This window comes from Gymnoscopelus microlampas (assembly GCF_963454915.1).
Source record: "Gymnoscopelus microlampas genome assembly, chromosome: 2".
Lineage (NCBI taxonomy): Eukaryota > Metazoa > Chordata > Actinopteri > Myctophiformes > Myctophidae > Gymnoscopelus > Gymnoscopelus microlampas.
In genome coordinates, this window is record NC_139939.1 from 40,711,355 (window position 1) to 40,734,145 (window position 22,791).

The 22,791-nt window shown below is 41.6% G+C and overlaps 1 protein-coding gene across 4 annotated transcripts; it reads right to left on the reverse strand.

Moving 5' to 3' along the window:
* Window positions 1-610: 610 nt before the first annotated feature.
* Window positions 611-22,225, reverse strand: il15 (interleukin 15). 4 transcript variants are annotated; one of them, XM_084041270.1, is made up of 6 exons: window positions 21,974-22,225; window positions 17,426-17,508; window positions 9,791-9,875; window positions 6,105-6,155; window positions 4,052-4,210; window positions 611-1,940 (listed from the first exon to the last, which is right to left on the reverse strand). In XM_084041270.1, exons 1-6 carry the CDS (start codon window positions 22,040-22,042, stop codon window positions 1,911-1,913), a joined length of 477 nt encoding a protein of 158 aa, XP_083897396.1. In that variant the 5' UTR covers window positions 22,043-22,225; the 3' UTR covers window positions 611-1,910. The 4 variants fall into 4 exon arrangements, 3 of the variants coding, with proteins under 3 accessions (XP_083897396.1, XP_083897397.1, XP_083897395.1); XM_084041271.1 differs by having other exon boundaries at window positions 611-2,922; XM_084041269.1 differs by having other exon boundaries at window positions 611-2,927.
* Window positions 22,226-22,791: the final 566 nt, after the last annotated feature.

Below are 22,791 nucleotides of genomic sequence, written 5' to 3' on the forward strand. Positions count from 1 at the left end.
GGATGGATGGACGGACGGACGGACGGACGGACAGACAGGGTGCAAAACATAGTTTCGGCCATGCCTTTGGCCTGGCGGAGACAATAAGAAAAATGTACTGGAACACAGGCATTTAAAACATTAGAGACGAAGATTTTGATTGTTACGTCTTCATCAGAGTCAAAAGGACAGACAGAAGCAATGGTTGTATTTATTATGTATTTATGCCACACTAAAACAGTGCAGCCACATAGAAGACACTGTATAAAATACTTTCTATAGAAAGCATGATCATTTAAAGTCTTCATTTAGACCAGAGGGCTAAAGTGTGTTAAGTGTGTGGATCAAAATGCTAGTCTGAATAATGGTTCTAGTAAAACCATCTCTCAAGGGAACCTGTTGTTTAGGATTGTTTATGTTTTGAAAGCCCTAAAAGATAAGTAAAAAAAAATTTAAAAAAAAAGAAACATTCCCAAAGTGACACCACCCAACTTGTTCCAGTAAAAAGACACATGGCTCTCCACAGCCAGCGAAGGGGAATCCTATGATGACGTCAGAGGTACTTTGTCCACCACTGTAATTCCACCACAATCTTTCACATTGAGCAACCCTAACCCTAACCCAAAAATAATTAGGATTTCATCTCTCATGAACTGCAACAACACCCATGTGGTACTACGTATATGTATTCAAATGTCCCAGTGGTCTGGACCTGTCTTGGTCAAACCAAGCGACCACTAAAAATCAGAATATCAGAATGCAAAGAACTAAAAACTAGCCTGGTAAACCATCCCGGTCGTGTAAATTCACATTATCATGTGTCTTCTGCATGGGTGTTCTCCCTGGCATGCAGCACGCAGCGCTTCCAGCTGGTCTTATGGGCGGCACTTCACACACGCCAATACTGCGCCGCTGCGCTGGTGGTGGAAATTGGCCTTTAGAGTGTGTATACCGTGTTTTCTATGTGGCTGCACTGTTGTGTTGTGTCTATTTGTGCCATAGTGATTATTGGTGGATCACAGACATAGGATGGAAGGTGATTACCAACAGCCAATAAATATAAACATTGCCTCTGTCTGTTTATTATGACTCTGATGAAGATGTAATATTTGAAATGTTGATCTGTAAGGCTTTAACTGCCCATGTGCTCCAGTACATTTTTCTTCTTAAGGTCGTAACACACGGCAAAGGTTCGGGCGGGCGTTACCGCTCAGATCAGCGGTCATTGTTATTTTGTCCTCCTGCGCGTTGCGGTGAAAACAAAAGCTCACTACAATCCAGCTCTTGCCGCCCGCGCGTGTGTGCACAAACGAGCACGCACGCGCGCCCGTTCGCCTCACCGCCCCTCAACTTCTCCGCGCGTCCCAAATAAACGCCCGCCTCTCATTGAAACTGAATTACATACGCGTTGGCCGCTTGCCGTGTGAAAGGACCTTTAGTCACATACTTACAGTAGCAAGTACAATGCTAAGAGTCAACTGAAAAGATAGGCCATGACCTGCAGGACATAACTGATAAGACATATTAAATAATTCAGTATATTAAAAATAATGACCCAGAGTAAATTAAAAAGACAGGCCATGACCCATAGGACATAACTGATTATACATATTAAAATCAAAATAAAATGTAATATAATGTAATCGAAATAAAAACTTGACCTGAGGAGTTATGTACATTAATACAGTAGAAAAGAGTAAATATAATACTATAAACATACAGTACATTTGTTGTGCACAAAAAGCATAACATCCACAGCATCCATAGTATCAAATCTATGTAGTCAATTTAATACATGAAGAGATCATGGTCATGGTCATTTGACAACAAGGTCAAATTAGGATGGCATAGGATATCTGGGTGGCATAGAGGTAAAACACTCACCAACCACTGCTGGAAAACTGGAAGGGGATTGTGTCCTTTTCGCTGCACTAGCAACTCCTACAGGTTGGTTGTGGTGCCTGTTCAGGTGGGAGGGGAAATGGTAGAGGTACTATAGTGTTACACTCTCCTGGTGAAACACCTCCAGATTTGTGTGGATCAGGATCCACATAGTTAAGGCAAGGATCCAAAGAGGATCTCGGACTTCATGTGACCAGCCTGTGAACATCAGTCATCTATGACATCAGTTTGACATATCTATGTCCTATTACTTCAAATTTGGACAAGGTTTAGTGCAATCACAGCCCCATTGACTTCCATTATAAGTTAACACCTAAAGTGCGCTCCTCTGAGTGCAGATCTCCACCAGGCTGCCTGGGTTGTCAATGCAGGGCTGTCAGCCATGGGGCGCAGCGGTCAGGACAGCTACCGGGGGGGCGGGGGGGGGGGGGGGGGGGGGGGATAGAATTTGTTTTTGGAGTTGCGCTGTGTAGATGCCCCTCAACATGCAATACCAATTTGGGGATGATTGAATGTTGCATTCATGATATATTGGGTTTTTCTAAGAAATAGGCACCACCTACAATGTTTAGAGGCGATTACAGGCAAACAGTATGGAGTTTCAAAACCCTGTTTGATGATCATTGTCACATGACTCACAAGACCATTTGTACCTAATCTGGAGAAAGAAAAAAAACATCTGGTTTCTGCAACAAACAGTGAGATTTTGTAGCATTTTCGGTGCCCCCTATGGGTGTAAATGAAATCACTTTAGGCTCTGCATTGTTTAGAGGCCCCTCAATGTGCCTGTATGTGCCTCAATGTGCCTGCTAAAATCATTTAGCCACTCAAATTTCCAATGCCTACTACGCCCATGCATTCATGCTACATTCACGCTACAGTGTGTACATGAAAACTAAAAAATACAATTACACACTTATCTTATTTACACTGTATTAAAGGTTCCTTTTTACAGGTTCATACATTCTCTGTAAAAGGGAGAACATTCTGTCCAGGAAAATTGTTGCATTTTTAAGAGTCTGTGCTTCACATGGTGGACAGCTGTCCTAAAAGCAAAAAACAAATTAAAAATATGCAGTAAAACAAAAAATGCAGTAAAACAATGTGTTGCATCAAAGTCAAAAACTTTTAGTTTTAAGTTGCAAATTGAAAGCCCTTAAAGAAATAAAGCCACAATGTCTCAAAATATTTCTAGGATTTGTATAGGTTTGTAAAAAAAATGTAAAGCCAACTTTGACTAGCACCTTATAGACCCCTTAACAGACGACGTCATACTGGCTGCGTGCAGCCAGTATGCGCGCAACGAAACCCATTATATCAGGTCTCGTTAGGACGCGTCTCACTAGCCAACACACACAAGAGGGGGTTGAGGTGTGCTGAAACCAGTGCACCCCGAAACAGGTTGGGAATTGATTGCGTGAAACAATCACCTGTGCGTCCAGGCTCAATGTTAGTAAACAAATAATTGGTCTATAGTTTTAGTAAAGTACATATTCAGAAATCACTGCTCTCTTTAGATATTATTACAGATAAGATTACATTAGGCTAGGTTTTGTGTGATTGTGTCTAACCAGTTTAATATACCAAATCAAAACAACTTAAGCAGCTTGCAGTATTTAATTTGCTTCATTTGTACGACCTATGAACCAGTTACCAGTATTTTTAATGATGATACACACATAAGTCCAATACTGAACTGGTCATGAAGTGATTATGATCAGTGAAAAGGGCAGGTTTTATATGCATAAGCTTTAAGGTTCTTACACACCAGGAGTGTTTATTTTGTGCAATTAATTCACAGTAATTTAAACTTCTGTTTGTAATCATGAGTACATCCACACAGGACGAAAATATTACGACTTACGAGGTGACAAAGCAATGTATTTTTTTAAGAACGGAGGTTGATTTTTCACCAAGAATAAAAGCATCAACCTGAGGCGTCACCAACTTAATAGGTTATTGAGAAATATTCGCTGATACGTTTTTGGATCGTTTATTCATCGCACTCCCGGTGATTTGGACACTGGACCACACTTAGATAGCTATCAGAACCTACAGTAGACGGCAAGATTCTGTGACCTACTGTATAAGGATCAATTCTTACATTCTTAGAGTCAAACAAATGCTTAACATTTTACTTTGAGTAAGAAACTTGTCAAACAGAACTTACAGAAGAACTAGCTTGAGAAGACTTCGTGAGACTTTCTGAGAAGGTGACGTTGAAATCATGGATGCATTGTGCTTCTCGTCTTTCCCATATGCCTTCTTCAACGAAGATAACATTCAGCTCCAAGAGATAGCATTTCAGGGACACCGTTTCACAGTTTTCCTAAAGAAACAGCATATCTTGGAGAATGGACACGGCAAATAAATAATGCAAATAAGGGCAGGTACACACTGTAGGACTTTTAAAGTGGTCGGGGGTCGTCTGATCGTTAAGCATTTCACACTACAGGGGTCTATTTCTTGAAATCGTCTTTCACTTGTGGTTTTCACACTATACGATTGATCACCGACTAGGGATCACACACTGTAGGATAGTTCACTAGGATGCTATCCAGACCCGATAAACACATAATATGTATTTGTCCGCAGACCCCCCCCCCTTCTGAAAATATGTTGTGCCATCATAGACCCCCATACAAGATTTGTGTGGATTTGGAAAATATTCCACAATTTTCTCAATATTTTTCTTTGAAAATAGCTGTGACGCGTTGTGAGCTTGTAGATCGGCTATTTTCAAATATCCAATGTATTTGTAAATATAGGTTTAAAGTGCTCAAGTGGCCTTTTGTTGGGCTTGTTTTCATAGACCTGGTTGCCTATTTCTCTCGCAACATCTGGCAACGCTGTTCAGACACGGCGTGTGTCACACGCATGCTGCACACACAGACACACACACACACACACACACACACACACACACACACACACACACACACACACACACACACACACACACACACACACAGAGCTCATGCTCGCTCTCTCAGTTTCTCTCTCTCTGTGCAATTCCTCTCAAATAAACAGCCCACCAGGCTCGCTCACTCTCTCATTTTATTTTATTATGTTAACTTAATACAGGACTGGACGGTAATATTGCGGTAGGGACTGTTTGTTGTGGTCAGATCCAGCGACGCTCCCCTAGCCACGGTGGCTGGAATGTGCTCTCATTGGCTGTAGCGCGCATCTCCTCGCAGAGTGGTCTCAGCTCCTTTCACATTGTATGATACTAGAAGTTCGGGCCGCTACGCGGCCCGAACGTCTAGCGTGACGCGTCGTTCACTTTGCAGTGCCACCTTACAGGCACCTCACAGTGTGAGAGAGAGTTTTGTGCTCTCCTAAATCCACGGCAGGCTTTGAAAGTACCCACTTCAGAAAGAGGTGACGTGCATCACCTCTCCAATGACCAAAACCCACTATGGAAGCCGTCGAACTGGTGGGATCTGGCGGCATCCTAGAATTTATAGGTAGGATGTGATGTCATTTGATGTCATGCTGTCGTGAGATTACGTCACACTGGCGTTGTCATCGTGATGTCAGATTACGTCACACTGGCGTCGCATACGGACAACCGACATGGCGCAGGATTCAAATTGTATATATAGATTGTCTGAATTCTAGTCTGGGACAGAGATGAATATCTAACCTGATAGATATTTGAAAACGGTCGGGAAGCCATCGCCGAGCGTAATTATGGTGGCCGTATCCTCTCGCAGAGCCTTTCACACACAGCGACCAAAACCTCGCCGATCACAGCCCGATCTGCGTCAGATCGGGAGGTTTTGTCGGCAAGCGCCAAAAAAAATCCCTGACAGCATAATCGGACCAAATATCCTGCAGTGTGTACCTGCCTTAAACCTCACTAAAGCTTTAAGCAGTTCTAGTTCTAGATCAATTCACTTTCATATGTAAATGTATGAGGTATTAACATTTATCAATCAATTTGGACATTACCATCTGTTACATAACAAAACAAGGAAAATGCCTATATCTTTCTGGGTGTTACAATATATCAATGGTGGCAGTGATCAATGATCTTTCCTTTTATTTTCAATCTTCAAACATGGTAGGATGTTTTACCAATAACCACTGGTAACAACACTGAGCTCCAGAAACACCATCCATAGTCTTTGTTTTTAGAAATGAGTTGGTGTTACATATGTTATTTCTTTCCTTATTTCAACTTAAAATGTGAGCGAACATGAACTGAGCCGACTTACCCCAATTTCTCCTTTCTCAATCGAAGGAGCGTACAGCAGAGCATCAGATTTCTGGAACGAGAGAAAGGAAACAGAAAAAAGACACAATAGCATTTTAATGCAGTATTTAAAGTATGCTCTCACTCATAATTGAACAATGTAAGTAATGTAATAATTGTATTTGTATAGGACTTTTTAAAAAAAAAACACAAAGTGCTTCACTGGTATTAATATAGTATATTAGCTGCAAGCAGTAATATGGGGGTTTAAGGCCATTTGGGACAAGAGTTGCATTTTTACTGATTAGGCTGCATTTGTACTGATTAGGCTGCATTTTTACTGAGTAGGTTTTACAGAGTGGGCTGCATTTTTTGGGCACCGGCCTACCCGGACTATGCAAGCCGGGAACGATGCAAGTTGGGAACGCATGCCCCCACACAGCTATGCAATACCCATTGTACCTGTTGTTGAAGTACTAGCTGTACCCGTTGTTTGAGTACTCAGTGCGGTACACATTACCAAAGATGGATATTACAATCAATTTATAAGGTGACTTATAAACGGACACTGGCCTACTTAGGAAGGATGCAAGTCGGGAATGATGGAAGTTCTGAATGCTCGCCCCTCCCGTTTATAAAATACTCATTGTACTTGTGGTCAGAGTACCCAGTGTGGTACCCACTACATAACTACAAAAAGTGCTCCTCGGAGCACAAGTCTCCGCCAGCAGACTTGTGTTGGGAATGTTGGGAATGTTCTAATTCTTATGTTCTAATTCTTACAAAAAATAGAACATGTTACTGTGTCATAGTAACATGACACAAGTGTCCTATCCGTCTGTATAACTGTCCTATCCGTCCTGTCTGTATAATGTAAGTGTCCTATCCGTCCTGTCTGTATAAGTGTCCTATCCGTCCTGTCTGTATAAGTGTCCTATCCGTCCTGTCTATGTAAGTGTCCTATCCGTCCTGTCTGTGTAAGTGTCCTATCCAATTGTTACAGTATCCGCCATTTCTCAGCCAAGATTATTCCTGTCTTACCTCACTTTGAAAGAGGCACAGGCTCTTTCAAAGTGACACATGTATTTATAGGCCGCTATACGTCACTAGCCAATCAGATCACACTATTTCACCGTATTGTCACGTGTCATGTGAGGCTTGACCAATGTTAGTCCCAGTTTCAGAAAGTGAAAACAAACTCTCCTGGTGGAGACAATTATGACCAAATATAGAGATACAGGGAACCAAAATATTGTCGAAAATTGCTGACGATGTGTTGATGGCATACATGGGCATAAATGGGAGACAGACAGACTCGCAGAGTACCATTGTACACGCTACCACTTCCGGCACAAACATAACGCAAAGCTCTGCCAATCCGTGAAGCCGATTTGGGGGTTGCCGATGCCTACACCCTGCCCTGACAGACAGAGATTTGGTGCGTCCTCCACAAACCCGCAGATACAGACACACCCTGGGTCATATGCGACACATACAGGCCTAGTTTGAAGTCAAACGGTCGGAGGGTGCCTGCTTGGGACAGACATACACACACATACATACAGGTTTTGTGAATGTATAGATACTGTAGATGTATTTTGAAAGTGATAGACGGTCATTCATCTATGGCCATTAGTGTGATACACATGACTGCTGTCTATTAGCTATTAGTTAAAGGTAGGGTGAGCGATATTTCTTTTGTTGAAATATGTGTTAAATAGCTCTATATTCTGATAGTACTCATTGCTATAGAGTATTTGTTCAGTAACAGGAGTCTCCATGTCTCTCCAGCTCCACATTGACTGCCATGGACGTAATATTACGTCATCTCAAATCCAACGCTTGACTGCCAATGACTTAATATTACATCATCTGGTGTTTTTAGTGATTACACTAGAGGGCGCTCTTCGCCAACCTATGAATGATGCCTTGACTTCGAGAGAAGCATACACCCGAAAATGACTAAAACATTTTCACCCAGTCCGCTACAATGTTATCAGATTTATAAAAATACATTTATCTAGGATTATGTATGTATGTATGTATGTATGTATTTACATTTTTATATATATATATATATATATATATATATATATATATATATATATATATATATATATATATATATATATATATATATATATATATATATAGTCTTGAAGGCTTATTTTAGAAAAAGAGAGGTAGACCATTCTTCAAACCACCATATCTTCTGCTTTGCCAGGTTGTACAAAATATTCGGGCAATTTAATTTGCAGAAGAGCTCTCACCTCGCACAGCTGTCTTGTGCTTTGCAGAGTTGATTTGGGCTTGCATGTCTAAAGAACCTTTATTTGCGACGGACACATAGGTGCCAGCTTGGCAGACAGCACACTTCCTATTGAACCAAGACGAAAACACTGGTACTTTTTCTGCATATCAACGGTGAAATGTCATTTGCGTTTTGGCATTTTCATTCACTCATGGAGCTCACGTAGTATATTTGTTCGGCTCAGTGCTGCGAGCCTTTGCTTTGATCTGAGCGAGGGAGCGCAGGGCATGAGTTGAGCACTGAATAATACAGGTTCCAGCGCTCGGGTGGCGCAGTGGTAAAGTCCCTGCCCAGGTTGTGAGTTCGAATCCACCGTGGTGCATCCGGCTTTGTCGAGCGTCTACACGAACACAATTGGCACGTGATCCTTGCATAGATTCGTCATACAGATTTTCAACCGAGAAAAGCCCGCCTTCGACAGCGTCACCAGACCCTGAATGCGAGGCTAGCGATTCAGGCCAGGGGTGGAGCCAAGCCATACACAGATACACAGGGAAAACCCTGGCGGACCACGACCTTGTCACTCTGACTCAGACATACCCATAAACAAACCCGATACACAAAAGGGACACAGACAGACGGGTACAACTGGTACTCTGACCAAGTACCCCGACACTATCACTGAGACATATTGGTCAGATCGGCGGTGCAACGTAGGTGTCGGCCCGAACCTCTAGTTGCTTCAAAAATACATCCCTCTGAGTTATTGTATTACAGTCTAGTTTCCAAATATAGTCGTAAACAAGGATAAACATTGGAAAATAGGTGCACCGCGGTGCACGCACGCATGGTCCCTAGGTTGCTAGAATATATTACAGGGCATGCATGACAACTTAATGTCGTATTTGGTTGTTTGAGCATGTTATCCGTGTGGTCTGTGATATTGTGTGTGCCTGGTGCGTTATGGAACACACACCAGTCAGATACGCACAGCTTAGGTCCCACAGTAGGTTCTGACAGTGCATTTAATTAAAATAGGCTATATACTGTATGCTGGTCGTGGCTGTGAAAGCTCAACTACTGGAAATCTATTACTATATTTCTGTGAACTATATTTTATAAAGTGGCTTGCCAGTCTAGGTGAAAATTCCCAGGCCAGATTTCTGGGAACATTTAAGTCGTCATTGAATTTTTAATATTAATGTGTTATAAACCATGGCAAATAATATAACAGCTTGAACATTCAGGTAACTTTCAGGTAAATTTGCATCACTTTGTGTGTAATGCTGTAATGCAGCCTTTAAAATCAGGAAAAGACACAAGTCACAATATTCAAAATCCCAGAAAAAAATCTAGTTTCCTATTTCAACATCGATATAATATTGTCCAGTCCTACTTTAAACCACATGTTCACGGTAAGTAAGGACAAGGGCATGGCTATATTTTAAACCTCTCACCTGAATAATGGGTCTCATTTTCTCCAAACAGACCTGAACGCCTGCGGTATCAACAGCACCAATACATATAGATGTATCCAGAAAGCTACAAAAGAAGAATAGTGATCACCAGAAAGTATTTGGATGACAGAACATTCATTTGAATGGTTTGGCTCTGCATACACATATATGCAGTGGTGGCAAGTACCTAAGTACATTTACTTGAGTACTGTTACTTAAGTACAATTTTGAGGTATTTGTACTTTACTTGAGTATTTCCAATTTCCAATACTTTTACTTCTACTCCACTACATCTCAGAGGCAAATGTTGTACTTTTACTCCATTACAATTATTTGAAAACTTTAGTTACTAGTTACTTTGTAGATTTTGATTATTATTACAAAACATACATTAACCACTTCAGCCCTACATTTCGGTCATTTGAAGATAGACGATCAACAAGCTCACAATGCGTCGCGATGCGACGCATTGTGAGCTTGTAGATCTGCTATTTTCAAAGGATTTTAATACATTTTATACATTTGAAAACTTGGGAAATGGGACCTTCTGCAAGTACTTTTACTTTTGGTACTTCAGTACTTGTAAAAGAATACTTCTACATTGCAGTATAGATACCTTTACTTAAGTAAAGAATGTGAGTAGTTTGTCCACCACTGCATATATGTCAACATATGTTCACACACCTGCCAGCACTTAAAGATCAAAAACAAGAGTGAATACCAACAGAAGAATATTGCAGATTTTGGCACATTTTTGGGGGGCGCTACCCGCCCGGTCAGCTGTGTTGCTCGTTCCACGAATGCACGATCCTTACAAGTTGCACTCCATTGTAAAAAGTGACAAATCAGGATTTCCAACGATATGAAACACAATACCAATTGGTATTGTTGAAGGGGAGAAATAATAAATAAAAACACACACACACACACACACATATATATATATATATATATATATATATATATATATATATATATATATATATATATATATATATATATATATATATATATATATATATATATATATATATGGGGGGGATTAGTAGTTTGGGAAATTAGCTGTGGACAGGGACAATACATGCCCGGGCAAATGCATGAAACCTCTGGCAGAGATTATCACAATCCTAATGCCCTCTAGTTAGATGGGTCATTGTCTTCTCTGTATATGAACCTCCCATGCTTCATAAGTACTATACTAGTACTATACTAGGGCCATGGCCCTAAATGGCTGATAGTGACGTTGTGATCACAAAGTTTGACCTTAGAAGTCATGTGCTGTTGATGGTGTAAGTAACACAGACAGATCGACAGACAGACAGACAGACAGACACACAGAATGACAGCCAGACATTGACCGATATACAGTATAGGCTATAAATGTGACCTTATTTGAAAAAGACTATATTTTTTTCTTTTCTTTTTGTGAAAGCAGAGAATCATAGGCAAAACAAATTTGTATTGGGTAATTAGTTTATCCAGCAAGCTCGGGCAGGACCCGGACGAATCAGTGAGAGCCCAACATAAATCCTGCCCACAAAGACGGACCTACTGGATGAATCAGTGAGAGCCTGATCGGGCCCAGATCAAGTCAAATCATAACTAGTCAGATCTGGCCCAGAATATAACATTATTTCAACTAACATAAATCCTACAGACAGAATACTGCTCATCGAGGATAACAAAACTGTTGTAATCTTGGTCAAATCACGTATTTTTCAATCCCTGTCTGTTGTTATTGAAAATTGGATTATTTGCCAGCCTATCAACTGATTTTCGTTAAAAGCTGTTGTCGTTGGAGAAAAAAAAGCGTATTCTGAAAACGGGAGGACAACAACATAATAGCCTATCTGTGTAAGTGCAGGGGTAGCCTACCTTCACTTTTTCCGTGGGTTATTTTCGTATCAAAGGGGCCCATTTATTAATATATTTTTAAATATTTAATGTATCTTAATTTGTAACCTTACCATATTGTATTGGTGGCTTAAAAACAACATGCATCGACATTGCACTGAACATGTGAGTGCTGTTATAACAATAACTAAATAGCTAAACCAACTAATTAGTTTAGGGTTATTCTTTTAATGGTACATGTTCCTGACAAACATGACCCAGGACCCATTAAAATTGCAATAAAACTAAATGTGAGAGACCAGAGGGGGCCTTGATAGGAGGAGTAAAGTTACAAATCGCGGGCGGTACGTCCGGGAGGAAACAAACCTATTATTCCAACAGCTCCTGGCCACCTATAACCTGACCCTGCCAGATGGGGCGGTATTGAGTAACCAGGTTAAATAAGCTGTGAAACAATGTGTGGAGCAAGCTTCTTGGATCTGGTAGCGTCAGGTTAGGCCACCTAGGCTACGTTAAATCCCCTCAGTAGTTGAAGATGATTGATTGTACGACCTACGGTTCAAGAGTTATAAGCCAAAACATGAAAAAGATTGTGGCAGAGATTCTTCCTTGGTCTCCTGGAAGTGTGCGTGCAAAGTTTCACACTGATCTGTCCAACGGTACCGGAGATTAGCTGCTCACAAACAAGACACACGCACGTGCACACACACACACACACACACACACACACACACACACACACACACACACACACACACACACACACACACACACACACACACACACACACACACACACACACACACACACACTAACTGACGGACTTACAGGGGCGAAAACATAGTCTCTGGCTTTCAGAACAATGTTTCCTTGCATAGATTAACTTTTCAAAGTTATGGGGGCAAAATAAAGAGAGTCTGTCTTTCACAGCAAAACACAGATGAAACTGGACCAGTGGGGCTCGATCAAGTCCTATCATGACTAATATGTCAGCTCTGGCCCAGAATATCACCTTATTTCAACTAACATACAGTACGCCTAAATCCTATTGAAAAAATAGGCTACTTTGCTAATGAAATCTCCTAGAAGGATAACTAAATTGTTGTAATTGTCGAATCACATATCTTTCAATCCTGGTCTGTTCAAAGTCACATTATTTGCCAGCTTTTGTGTGACACAATAAACTGATATACTAATAACATCTGCGCACTAATTTGCGCTGATGTAGGCTACAAGCTATTTTGGTTGGAAGGTCACGTCATCACCAGGACATCGTATCGATGGCTTTTTTGTGACCCAAAAAATCTGCAAGAAGAAGTCCATTTCCCAGCATGCACTGGGGCGCTAAGTTATTATGTTATCGTTCTTATTTGTGTTATTATTTGAATATGGGAATGCATGATTGATTGATTGATTGAATACTTTATTAATAGTTTGCATAGCAAGACAAGCACAGGGAAGTACAGTTCAATACACGGTCTGTTAAGAGAATTTCAAACCCAAAAAAGCACTATGGCTTGTTTCCATTGGGGTCCTTTGTACTCAATTCATCGAAACATTTAATGAGAGACAAATATACGATACTATGCAAAAACATTATATAAACAACCCCCGATCTGACGCAGATCGGGCTTTGATCGCTGAGGTTTTGCTTGATGGGTGTGAAAGGCTCTGCGAGAGTATCTGCCCGCGATAATAGCGCTCGGCGATGCCTTCCCAAGCGTTTCTAGATATCTAGCAGGTTTGATATTTGGCTCTGTCGGCGACTGGACATCATACAGTATGAATGAGGTTGCGATCACTCTGTGAGGAGATCCGTGTTACTGCCAATGAGAGCACATTACAGCCACCGAGGCTAGGGGAGGGTCGCAAAAAGTCCCCGCATAGTACCACAATATTACCGTCCAGTCCTGTATCATCATCATCTTATAATTCTACAAAGCTCTGTCTGTCTGTCTGTGCGTGCTGCGTTCGGCTCCCGGGTTGCCAAATCATGTGTGTGAAACAAGCGCCGGTGTTGCCACATCCGTGAAACAAGCGGACCATCTGTGAAACAAGCGGACCATGACGCACTTTGGGTGCTCATATCCCCCAACGAGAGGTCTAGTTAAGTTAAACATTATCAAACAGAATGAGAGAGTGAGTGAGCGAGCGTGCTTGAGGGGGGGCTGCTTATTTGAGAGGAACAGAGAGAGAGAGAGAGAGAGAGAGAGCTGTGTGTGTGTGTGTCTGTGTGTGTGTGTGTGTCTGTGTGTGTGTGTGTGTGTGTGTGTGTGTGTGTGTGTGTGTGTGTGTGTGTGTGTGTGTGTGTGTGTGTGTGTGTGTGTGTGTGTGTGTGTGTGTGTGTGTGTGTGATATGTATGAACAGTGTTACAAGAACAAGCTGGTTGACTTGTTTGTTTCATTGAGAGAGAGATAGAGACATACAGAGAAATAGAGAATTATTGAATGTCACTCAATAGCGTCCTGTCTCAGTCTCTCTCGTAATATATCACGGAGCCTTGCACGTTTTCGTGAGACATCAGTTAAAATGAATTGGAATAAAAACAAATGTATGTATCGGGTCTGGATCGCATCCTAGTGAACTATCCTACAGTGTGTGATCCCTTGACGGCGATCAATCGTATAGTGTGAAAACCACAACGATATATGACAGCCGATTTCAAGAAAGAGACTCCTGTAGTGTGAAATGCTTAACGATCAGATGACTGTACCACTGTAAAAGTCTTACAGTGTGTACCTGGCCTGAGTGATGTTTCAGTTGAGTCACGTGTGCGCAGAACAAGATGACACCAGGTAGTATCACACGGCAAGTTCTGAAGTTTATTACACACATAGAGAATATATATTTTCAGTATTGGACACATGACGTGACCAGAAGATATGAGACAAGGACAAGAACAGAATGAATAGGAATAGAACATGCATCTCGTATCATTGTGCTCAGACATCAGTCTATCTGATAAAGTAGTTGATGGTCATGGTATCAAGGGTATCAATTATGCTTACGCAGATGAGTGATTCACCATTATGTATGTACTGGGCCAAGCAGATAAAGGTCATAATTTATAACAATGACTGTAAATGTCTGTTTGTTTTGTCACTCCCTCTCCCCTTTTCCCATTCTTGTGTATGTGTTGGAACGGGTGTGTTGTTATTGGTCACTCCAATAGAGAGTTGTCATGGCTCTTTCAAGCAACAACCTTTGGTCAATACATGCTCTTCGACACGTTGATGTGCTACACCATGCAGCACGCAATCAAATCAATATCAACTCTTGTGTAAATGCAGGGGTGAAAGTGGCTTGAAGTCGGAACTATACCCCAAACTTCATCTGCTCATATTGTTTTCCTCATTCATGCATCCATGTGTTAAAAAAAGCCTTCAATATGAATATCAGCATCAAGAGTTACGTTTCTTTGAAATTACAATTTAAACTGTTTTGAAATTACAAGCACATAACGCACTTGATATAATATAGGCCTAGAGGAAAACCATCGTGCACACACCCTTTATTTACTTCCACGTCCTCGTGGAGGCTTCTACTGGATGTACCCTGTTTTAAAAAACCTCTGGCACTTGATGTGTTAAGTATAGAACACGGATACAAAGTTTGCAGGAGAGAACCGTCATCATGAACGCAGTGTCCGATTGCCGTAAAACTTTGCACACAGATTCCCACTAGGCAAACAAAGAAACGCCACCATACATTGTTCAAATCGTCCTCATGGTGGCGCTATAGCCGATTCACGTTTTGGCCTATAACTCTTGAACCATAGGTCATACAATCGAAATGATTTTTCCCTTGGATTCCTTGGACTCACTTTTTGCTACTACTCCTACCGATTTTGTCAAACCTCACCCCAATTGGCACACCATATCTCTGTAGTCATATGATCAAGATGTTTCTCTCCGATTTTTTTCCGGATTCCATGCCAATTGACTACGATTGGCTTTCAAAGTTAGCAAGAGGGCCCCATTTTAAACGAAATGCCACAAGCACTGCAGGACCGATCGCCGTGAAACTTTGCACGCACACTCTCAGAAGGCCAAGGAAGAACCTCCACCCAATTGTTTTCAAATCGGCTTGTCACAGCGCCACCGATGTTTGTAAAACAAAAGTTTTGCTATTTTTCCTATAGATTTTGTCCAAACCTCACGCACTCTCGGTACACAATCTACACATTATCTCTAGTCATGTGATCAAGACATATCTGCCAGATTTCTCATATTCCATTCCGATTGGCTAAGACTGGCTTCCAAAGTTTGCAGAAGTGGCCCACAAATCATGAATGCATCACCCGATTGCTGTGAAATTTTGCACGCACACTCACACTCACAGTAGGCCAAGGAAGAACCGCCACCCCAAATTCTTCACATCGGCCTCATGGTGCCACTACAACAGCCCACTTCATGTTTGGTCCTTGAACCGTAGACGTTGGCGGATATTTGTGCTCCGAGGAGCACACTTTTCTACTGCTAGAATTTTGGACCGGTCCGTGGCCCTCACATCTAGAGTTTGGGCCCTCACAACGACCGATAGGTGTCTCAGCAGCCCAACTTGCAGCATGCCACTTCCGCTTTTTGGCAAGGCGCTGCTGTGCATCTTCCTCATTTCAGCAGCCCGACGCACAGAATCCTGCTGACAGCTTTGGGCACGTGGCTGCTTGGTTATTTTCTCAGTGTTACTTGCCGGGTCTTGCCTCTTCTCTTAAAGCTTGCATATCGTCAGGAGTTGAACTGAACTTGGAATAGTTTCTAGGACCTAGACCCTAGGTGTATCAGGGGCCCTATACATGGTCCTGATGAAGTTCTGATTGATCAAAACAGTGACGCAAAACAAATACAGGGAGGCTTTTTTCAGCATTTCCATTGTGCAGACTCTACTTCCTTTTGTGATCTCCATATATGTGCATTTGACGCAACTATATGTGCATTTGACTCCATATGTGCATTTGACGGGGGCATTTGACTCCATATATGTGGGGCCATGGTGGTTCACCGACTGACCCACCCACCCATTTAGCAATTTTAATATATGATTATCTATGCTGCTCAAATGTTATGTGAAGTTAAGCTGACGAGTCGGGATGGACGATCGGGGAAGTCGGTGCATACACAGATTCGGAGCATGCTCAACAGACCTGCGGCTGCGAACAGACATACAGACATTGGTGGTTTTCCAGTTCTCTGAAACCGGTCCAATCAAATTGCCAAGACATGCATGCCAAGTTTGAGGACGTTCGGTCCAATGGTGCAGAAGTAAAGCCCGGGAGACGGGACAGACAACTATATATATATATACACACACACACACACACGCACACAGCGCCGGTTCTAGGCTGATCAGTGCTCTAGGCGAAATTCCTCTGATGCGTCCCCCCCGCGCATCAGATTTTTCGGGTTTTGGGCTGATTATGATACGTTTTTGTCTACTTTATTTCGGTTTTAGGGTTAGGATTAGGGTTAGGTTAGGGTTATGTTATTTAATTCTGATTTTACCGATTTATTATCATTATTATTATTTTTCCCAACTTTTTTTGCCGCCTCTCCAAACTGCCGCTCTAGGCGGCCGCCTAGGTCGCCTGTATGGACGCGCCGGCCCTGCACGCACACACACACACACACACACTCAGTTAAGGGAAGATGTGTGATTTGTTTGTCTGAAAACAGGCAGGCACACACAAGCAAATTCACACAAATGTCTGACAAACTGAATAGATGGTATAAAAACATTGGTTACAACACTGTAAATATGCAGTTGTTCACGCATAGGCTTACCTCAGAATTAGGACACAAAGCAACACCTCAGTTTTGTGACACCCTCTGCAATGGTCATAGGGTAGATGGAATTGCACGCCTTTCTAGAAAATAAAAGACAAAATAGTCAAGAATTTGAATTACGTTGATTATCATATGTAATAGTTTAAAAATGTAATATATGAATCATTATATTATATAATTATCCCATAAATACAGTTTCATATTAAATAAATATATACTAAGTTATGTATACCATACTATGGGATGCTCTTGGCCCCAATCAAATGAATTATGGAATATTATGGTTTCTATATTCAATATTATATCAGAGTGCAGGGGTCGGCAAGTTGTCACAGTTACAGACTGTGCCTGTCTAGGTGTTGTATTTCTATGTTGTGTTCTAGTTGTTCTGGTTCTATGTTGTCTTCCCCAGCTGTATCTCATGTGTAATCAGCCCTCATGTGTATATTTAGTCTTGTTCCCATTGCTTGTCGGATCATTGTTTGCGTCACATTGTCTGTATGTTTACCTGTAATAAAATCCCTATCATGGGTTTTGAACACTATTCTGCCTGGCTGTCTGCATTTGGGTCCTCACCACACCACCAGATCGTGACAGAATGATCCGACCAGACTGGACCCAGCGGACAGCACCACACACCTTGGCCTTCCTCTGACCTGGAGACCCCTACCTACCCTCCTGCCCTGCCGACCAGCATATGCCCTCTGCCCCGCGTTGAGCGTCCGAATGATGACCCACGCCAGAGCCCTTGCTGGCCACTTAAAGGTGCTCTCTGCTCCACTGTGCCAGAGCCCTTACTACCCATCCACCCTGATGTCCTCTCCTACCCTGACGTTCAGCTTGTGCCCTCTGCTCCGCGTCGATGCACCTGGAAGATGTTCCGCGTCAGAGCCCTGGCTAACCGTCTTCCCTGATGCCCTCCCAGATTGCCCAGCATGTGCCCTCTGCTCCACGTCGAGCGTCTTCACGATGAGCCGTGCCAGAGCCCTTGCTGGCCACTTCCTCCCTGTCTACCCTTTCCCTGCTCTTTCGACTCCGTTTCAATGTCCCGTGGCCGGCGTTCCTGTTCGGCAGTGGAAGAACGCTCCGGGGGGTTTCAGCCCCTTTCCCTGCCTCGCCGCCTGTGTCAACCTGAACTCTCATGTTCCCCTCGTGTCACTCTTCCTCATGGACATTGTGGGACGTCAGGAGCCGTCCTTAGAGGGGAGGTACTGTCACAGACACAGACTGTGCCTGTCTAGGTGTTGTATTTCTATGTTGTGTTCTAGTTGTTCTGGTTCTACGTTGTCTTCCCCAGCTGTATCTCATGTGTAATCAGCCCTCATGTGTATATTTAGTCTTGTTCCCAGTGCTTGTCGGATCATTGTTTGCGTCACATTGTCTGTCTGTATGTTTACCTGTAATAAAATCCCTATCATGGGTTTTGAACACTACTCTGCCTGGCTGTCTGCATTTGGGTCCTCACCACACCGCCATATCGTGACACAAGTAAGTTTGGCCTCAGGCTAATGTCTTTTTCAAAGACATTAGATGGTGGGCTAGAACACAATCAATGGCTACGTTAGGACCTGGAACAACCTTCTTTACAATAATAACTGTTATAAAAGTTACTACATAAAGATGTGGTACAACAATTGATAGACACATATGTGGAATCAAATGTTACAGGTGCACACAGAAATGCTTATGTAATCCTTTGTGCAGGCGTCATCCTTGAATGGTTCACTTAGATGATATTTACTAATCAAAAAGTTTCAAAGGAACATTTTATCTGGAGACTATATATAATTTTAAGGCATGTGGGGAAGTTTTGGCTTGTTTTTTTAAACCTGAGAATATTTTCAACCAAAAGTCTCAAGCGGAAAGTTGACAGTGAAAACTTAACATTCAAAGAATGGAAATTAAAAAAATGTTCATCATACCTGATTTCATCAATTCAAAGCTATTGTAAATTATTTACAAAATAATTTGTCGGGACAGATATTAACACTGGTGGGCCAGTTCTGGTCCACGGGCCACCTGTTGCCTACCACTGAGCAGAGTTTAAGCACCATGTAGACATGTGTATGTATGAATATAGGAAGGTGTGTATGTGGGTGAATTGTAGATAGTGTAGGTATATGTGTAAACTATATCTATGTCAGTATATGTATGTATGTATTTATGTAAACGGATGCCATGAGGTGTGCTGTTCTTTAAAAAAAAATAATGTAAAATCCCAGGGGTAGGGCCCAACAAGCTTAGTGCTTCTCCCTTAACCTGGCGTCACCAGTCTTTCCACCTCAGAGGAAAACTTCTCCCTATATCCCTTTTTCGGATACTTGCAGTAGCAGCATGTGAATCACGGGGAACTAACGAAATGTATTGGGAACTAACAAAATGTATTGCACTTTTTATGTTGTTCGTGTCCAATATCTGAAAAATAATAAAGGTAGGGTAAGTGATTTACTTTGGTTCAAATAAGTGTTAAATAGATCTATATAGGTTGCAATATAATATATTATTTTTATCATGCTTTTAAGTTTTATCAGGCTTTTAAGTAGTAGTTTTAAATGTACTTTTGTGTCTTTTATAGTGACATAGGTATATATGTATTGACTATATGTATGTTTGTCTTTTTCCACTGCACAAACGAAGTTCCGAAAGGAAAATAAAGTTGTTTGAATTGAATGTATTCTGATAGTACTCATTGCTATAGAGTGTCTGTTCAGTAAAAGGAACTTTTACTGAACTAAATTAAAGAGCTGGAGTCTCTCCAGCTCTATAATAAAACAGAAGATGCATTTTCAGTACTCTCTCCTGATTGGCTTAAACACCTACCTGAAAATGTACTATATTCTGTTTACTAAAGAGCTGGAGAGGAGAGACCCCTGTGACCGAACAAAGAGTCTGTAGCAATGTTTGCTACTATCAGAATATAGTACTTTAACCTTTTTAACAAGAAAACATTTTTTTACCAAAAAATAAACACTTTTGGTTATACAACTTCTTGGCAAATAGGCAACTGCAGACTGACTGCAACATGTGGAACAGATTGAAGAAGTCTAGGCTCAAACCTAGCCCCTACGGAACCTCTCCCTCCGCTATGTAGCTCCGAGATGAGGTCCCTCTTTATTTCCTGCCTGATGCTGTAGGCCTCGTCGCACATTTTCCACTTTACATGTTTCTTACCCCTTTCTGCACATCGTATCCAAAAAGTAAAGCATTTGCGCCACTCTCTCAGATGTTTAAAATTTTAGCTGGCAATAAAATCTATCCAACGAGTTGAAGAAAGTATTTAATTTGCCTCGGTTTTCATCCGGTTCCAAAATATTTTGCATTAGAAGATGCAATTCAACATTGGACCAGTAGGGTAACCAGTAATGTTATCTCTACGGGCGCAACTCTTGCGCAATGTCTTAAAAACATGGAACCGGATGAAAACCGAGGCAAATTAAATACTTTCTTCAACTCGTTGGATAGATTTTATTGCCAGCTAAAATTTTAAACATCTGAGAGAGTGGCGCAAATGCTTTACTTTTTGGATACGATGTGCAGAAAGGGGTAAGAAACATGTAAAGTGGAAAATGTGCGACGAGGCCTACAGCATCAGGCAGGAAATAAAGAGGGACCTCATCTCGGAGCTACATAGCGGAGGGAGAGGTTCCGTAGGGGCTAGGCTCAAACCGAAAGTGAAAGTATGGTGTGTGGGAATGGGTTCCCACTATGCAGTAGGACAAGATCGGATTTTTTAAATTATGTAAGTTATGCCCTACAACAGTAGGCCTAAATACCACCACTAAATAGTAGTTGATTGGGTTGTTTTTTATAATCAACATAGCCCTATTGATAATCAACCACTTGTAACAAGTTAACAACACATTTTAAAATAAAGCTAACAAGTCTGGATTATGTTTTCTTTTACAAATAGGCCTGCACAATAAATACCCTTATTGCATCCCATGGTGTTTACTTTTTACTGTAGGGCTTATCAAACTATACGCTGTGGTTTTAAGTGAGAAACCACTGCATGTACCCACTCACCGCTCAGGAATCTTATCAATTCACCAAGACATTTTAAACAGCTGGGCTGACTTAAATATCTGACTAGTACCTTACACCGCAAGGCGGGTAGCTTAATGTTTAATGTAATTAGATCAAAGTATTCGTGTTGGTGCTTGTGGCTTTCTAAGCCTCTTTGTTAAGTTTATTATAGTATAAAGTATATTATTGTTGCGCCTGTAGTGTATCTGTGCTGCTGGTACGTCTGCCCACCAGCCTATTATGTGTTATTGTTAGAAAACTACGCAGGCTTAAGTATGTGAATAAGTTATCATCAATCATTTAATCGTTTCAATCATTTATCACAATCATCATCTGGCAAAGTCCCGAAAAAATATTATCACACATGCATCTACCCACGTGCGGTCATTTCACGTGAACATTGGACCGTTGTCATAAATTGTCAATTCCTCATTTTAGTAGTGGGAATCGAAACGAGTGTTCAACAGCTTGTACGGGTTTATAATTAAACTTCCAATGAGGTAAAAACAAACTGTCACTTACTTTCCGCCCTCGGTCACAACAGAGCCTCAACAGGACTCCTACGACAAGAGCCGTCAGTAAGTCTGTCATCCGCGCAGCGGGGGTTAGTTACACTTCCAGCGCAGCAGGACGCAAAAGTAAAAGATCCAACAAATGTCACATTTTAAAATTCTACTTCTAGTGTCACCTCATTTATTCAGGTCCAAAATCGACACCAACGCTAGTGGTGCTTGTCCATATCGCCCAAGAGAATGTATGTAGTCGCACACGCCCCGTCTTCATGCTGCCTGCCCTGCACTCTCTTGGTAATGACGTCTCTGCATATGAGCGCGATTACAACTTGTGCCGTTGTCCGCCAAATCAATTCCACATGATTTGTTTTTTATTGTTTTATATAATAAACAATATAATGTCTCTAAAATAGTTATTATGGCACAAGGTTGTGTCTGGATTATCAAGCCAGTGTAGACGTTGTTGAAATGAGAAATCATATGCCACTTAAGATAAGTGGTTCTCAAACAAGTCAGGGACCCACAAATTGATATTTGGCCATGGACCCCCATCTGAAAAGAGTTTGTGGCCGGGACCCCCAGAAGAGACGAATTGTGTTAAAAATTCAAAATTATTTAACATTTTTAAACATTTCTCAAAAATGTTCAAAAATAGCAATGTGCAAGTTCGCAGGATAGCACAACGTGATGTGCTGTGAGCTCTTACATCTGCTATTCTTGAATAGCCAACATATAAATGGATGAAGTGGTTAAAATGATTGTGATGCTATATTAACTACTTTTGCTGGGGGACCCCCTGGAACCCACCCGAGGACCCCACTTTGAGAA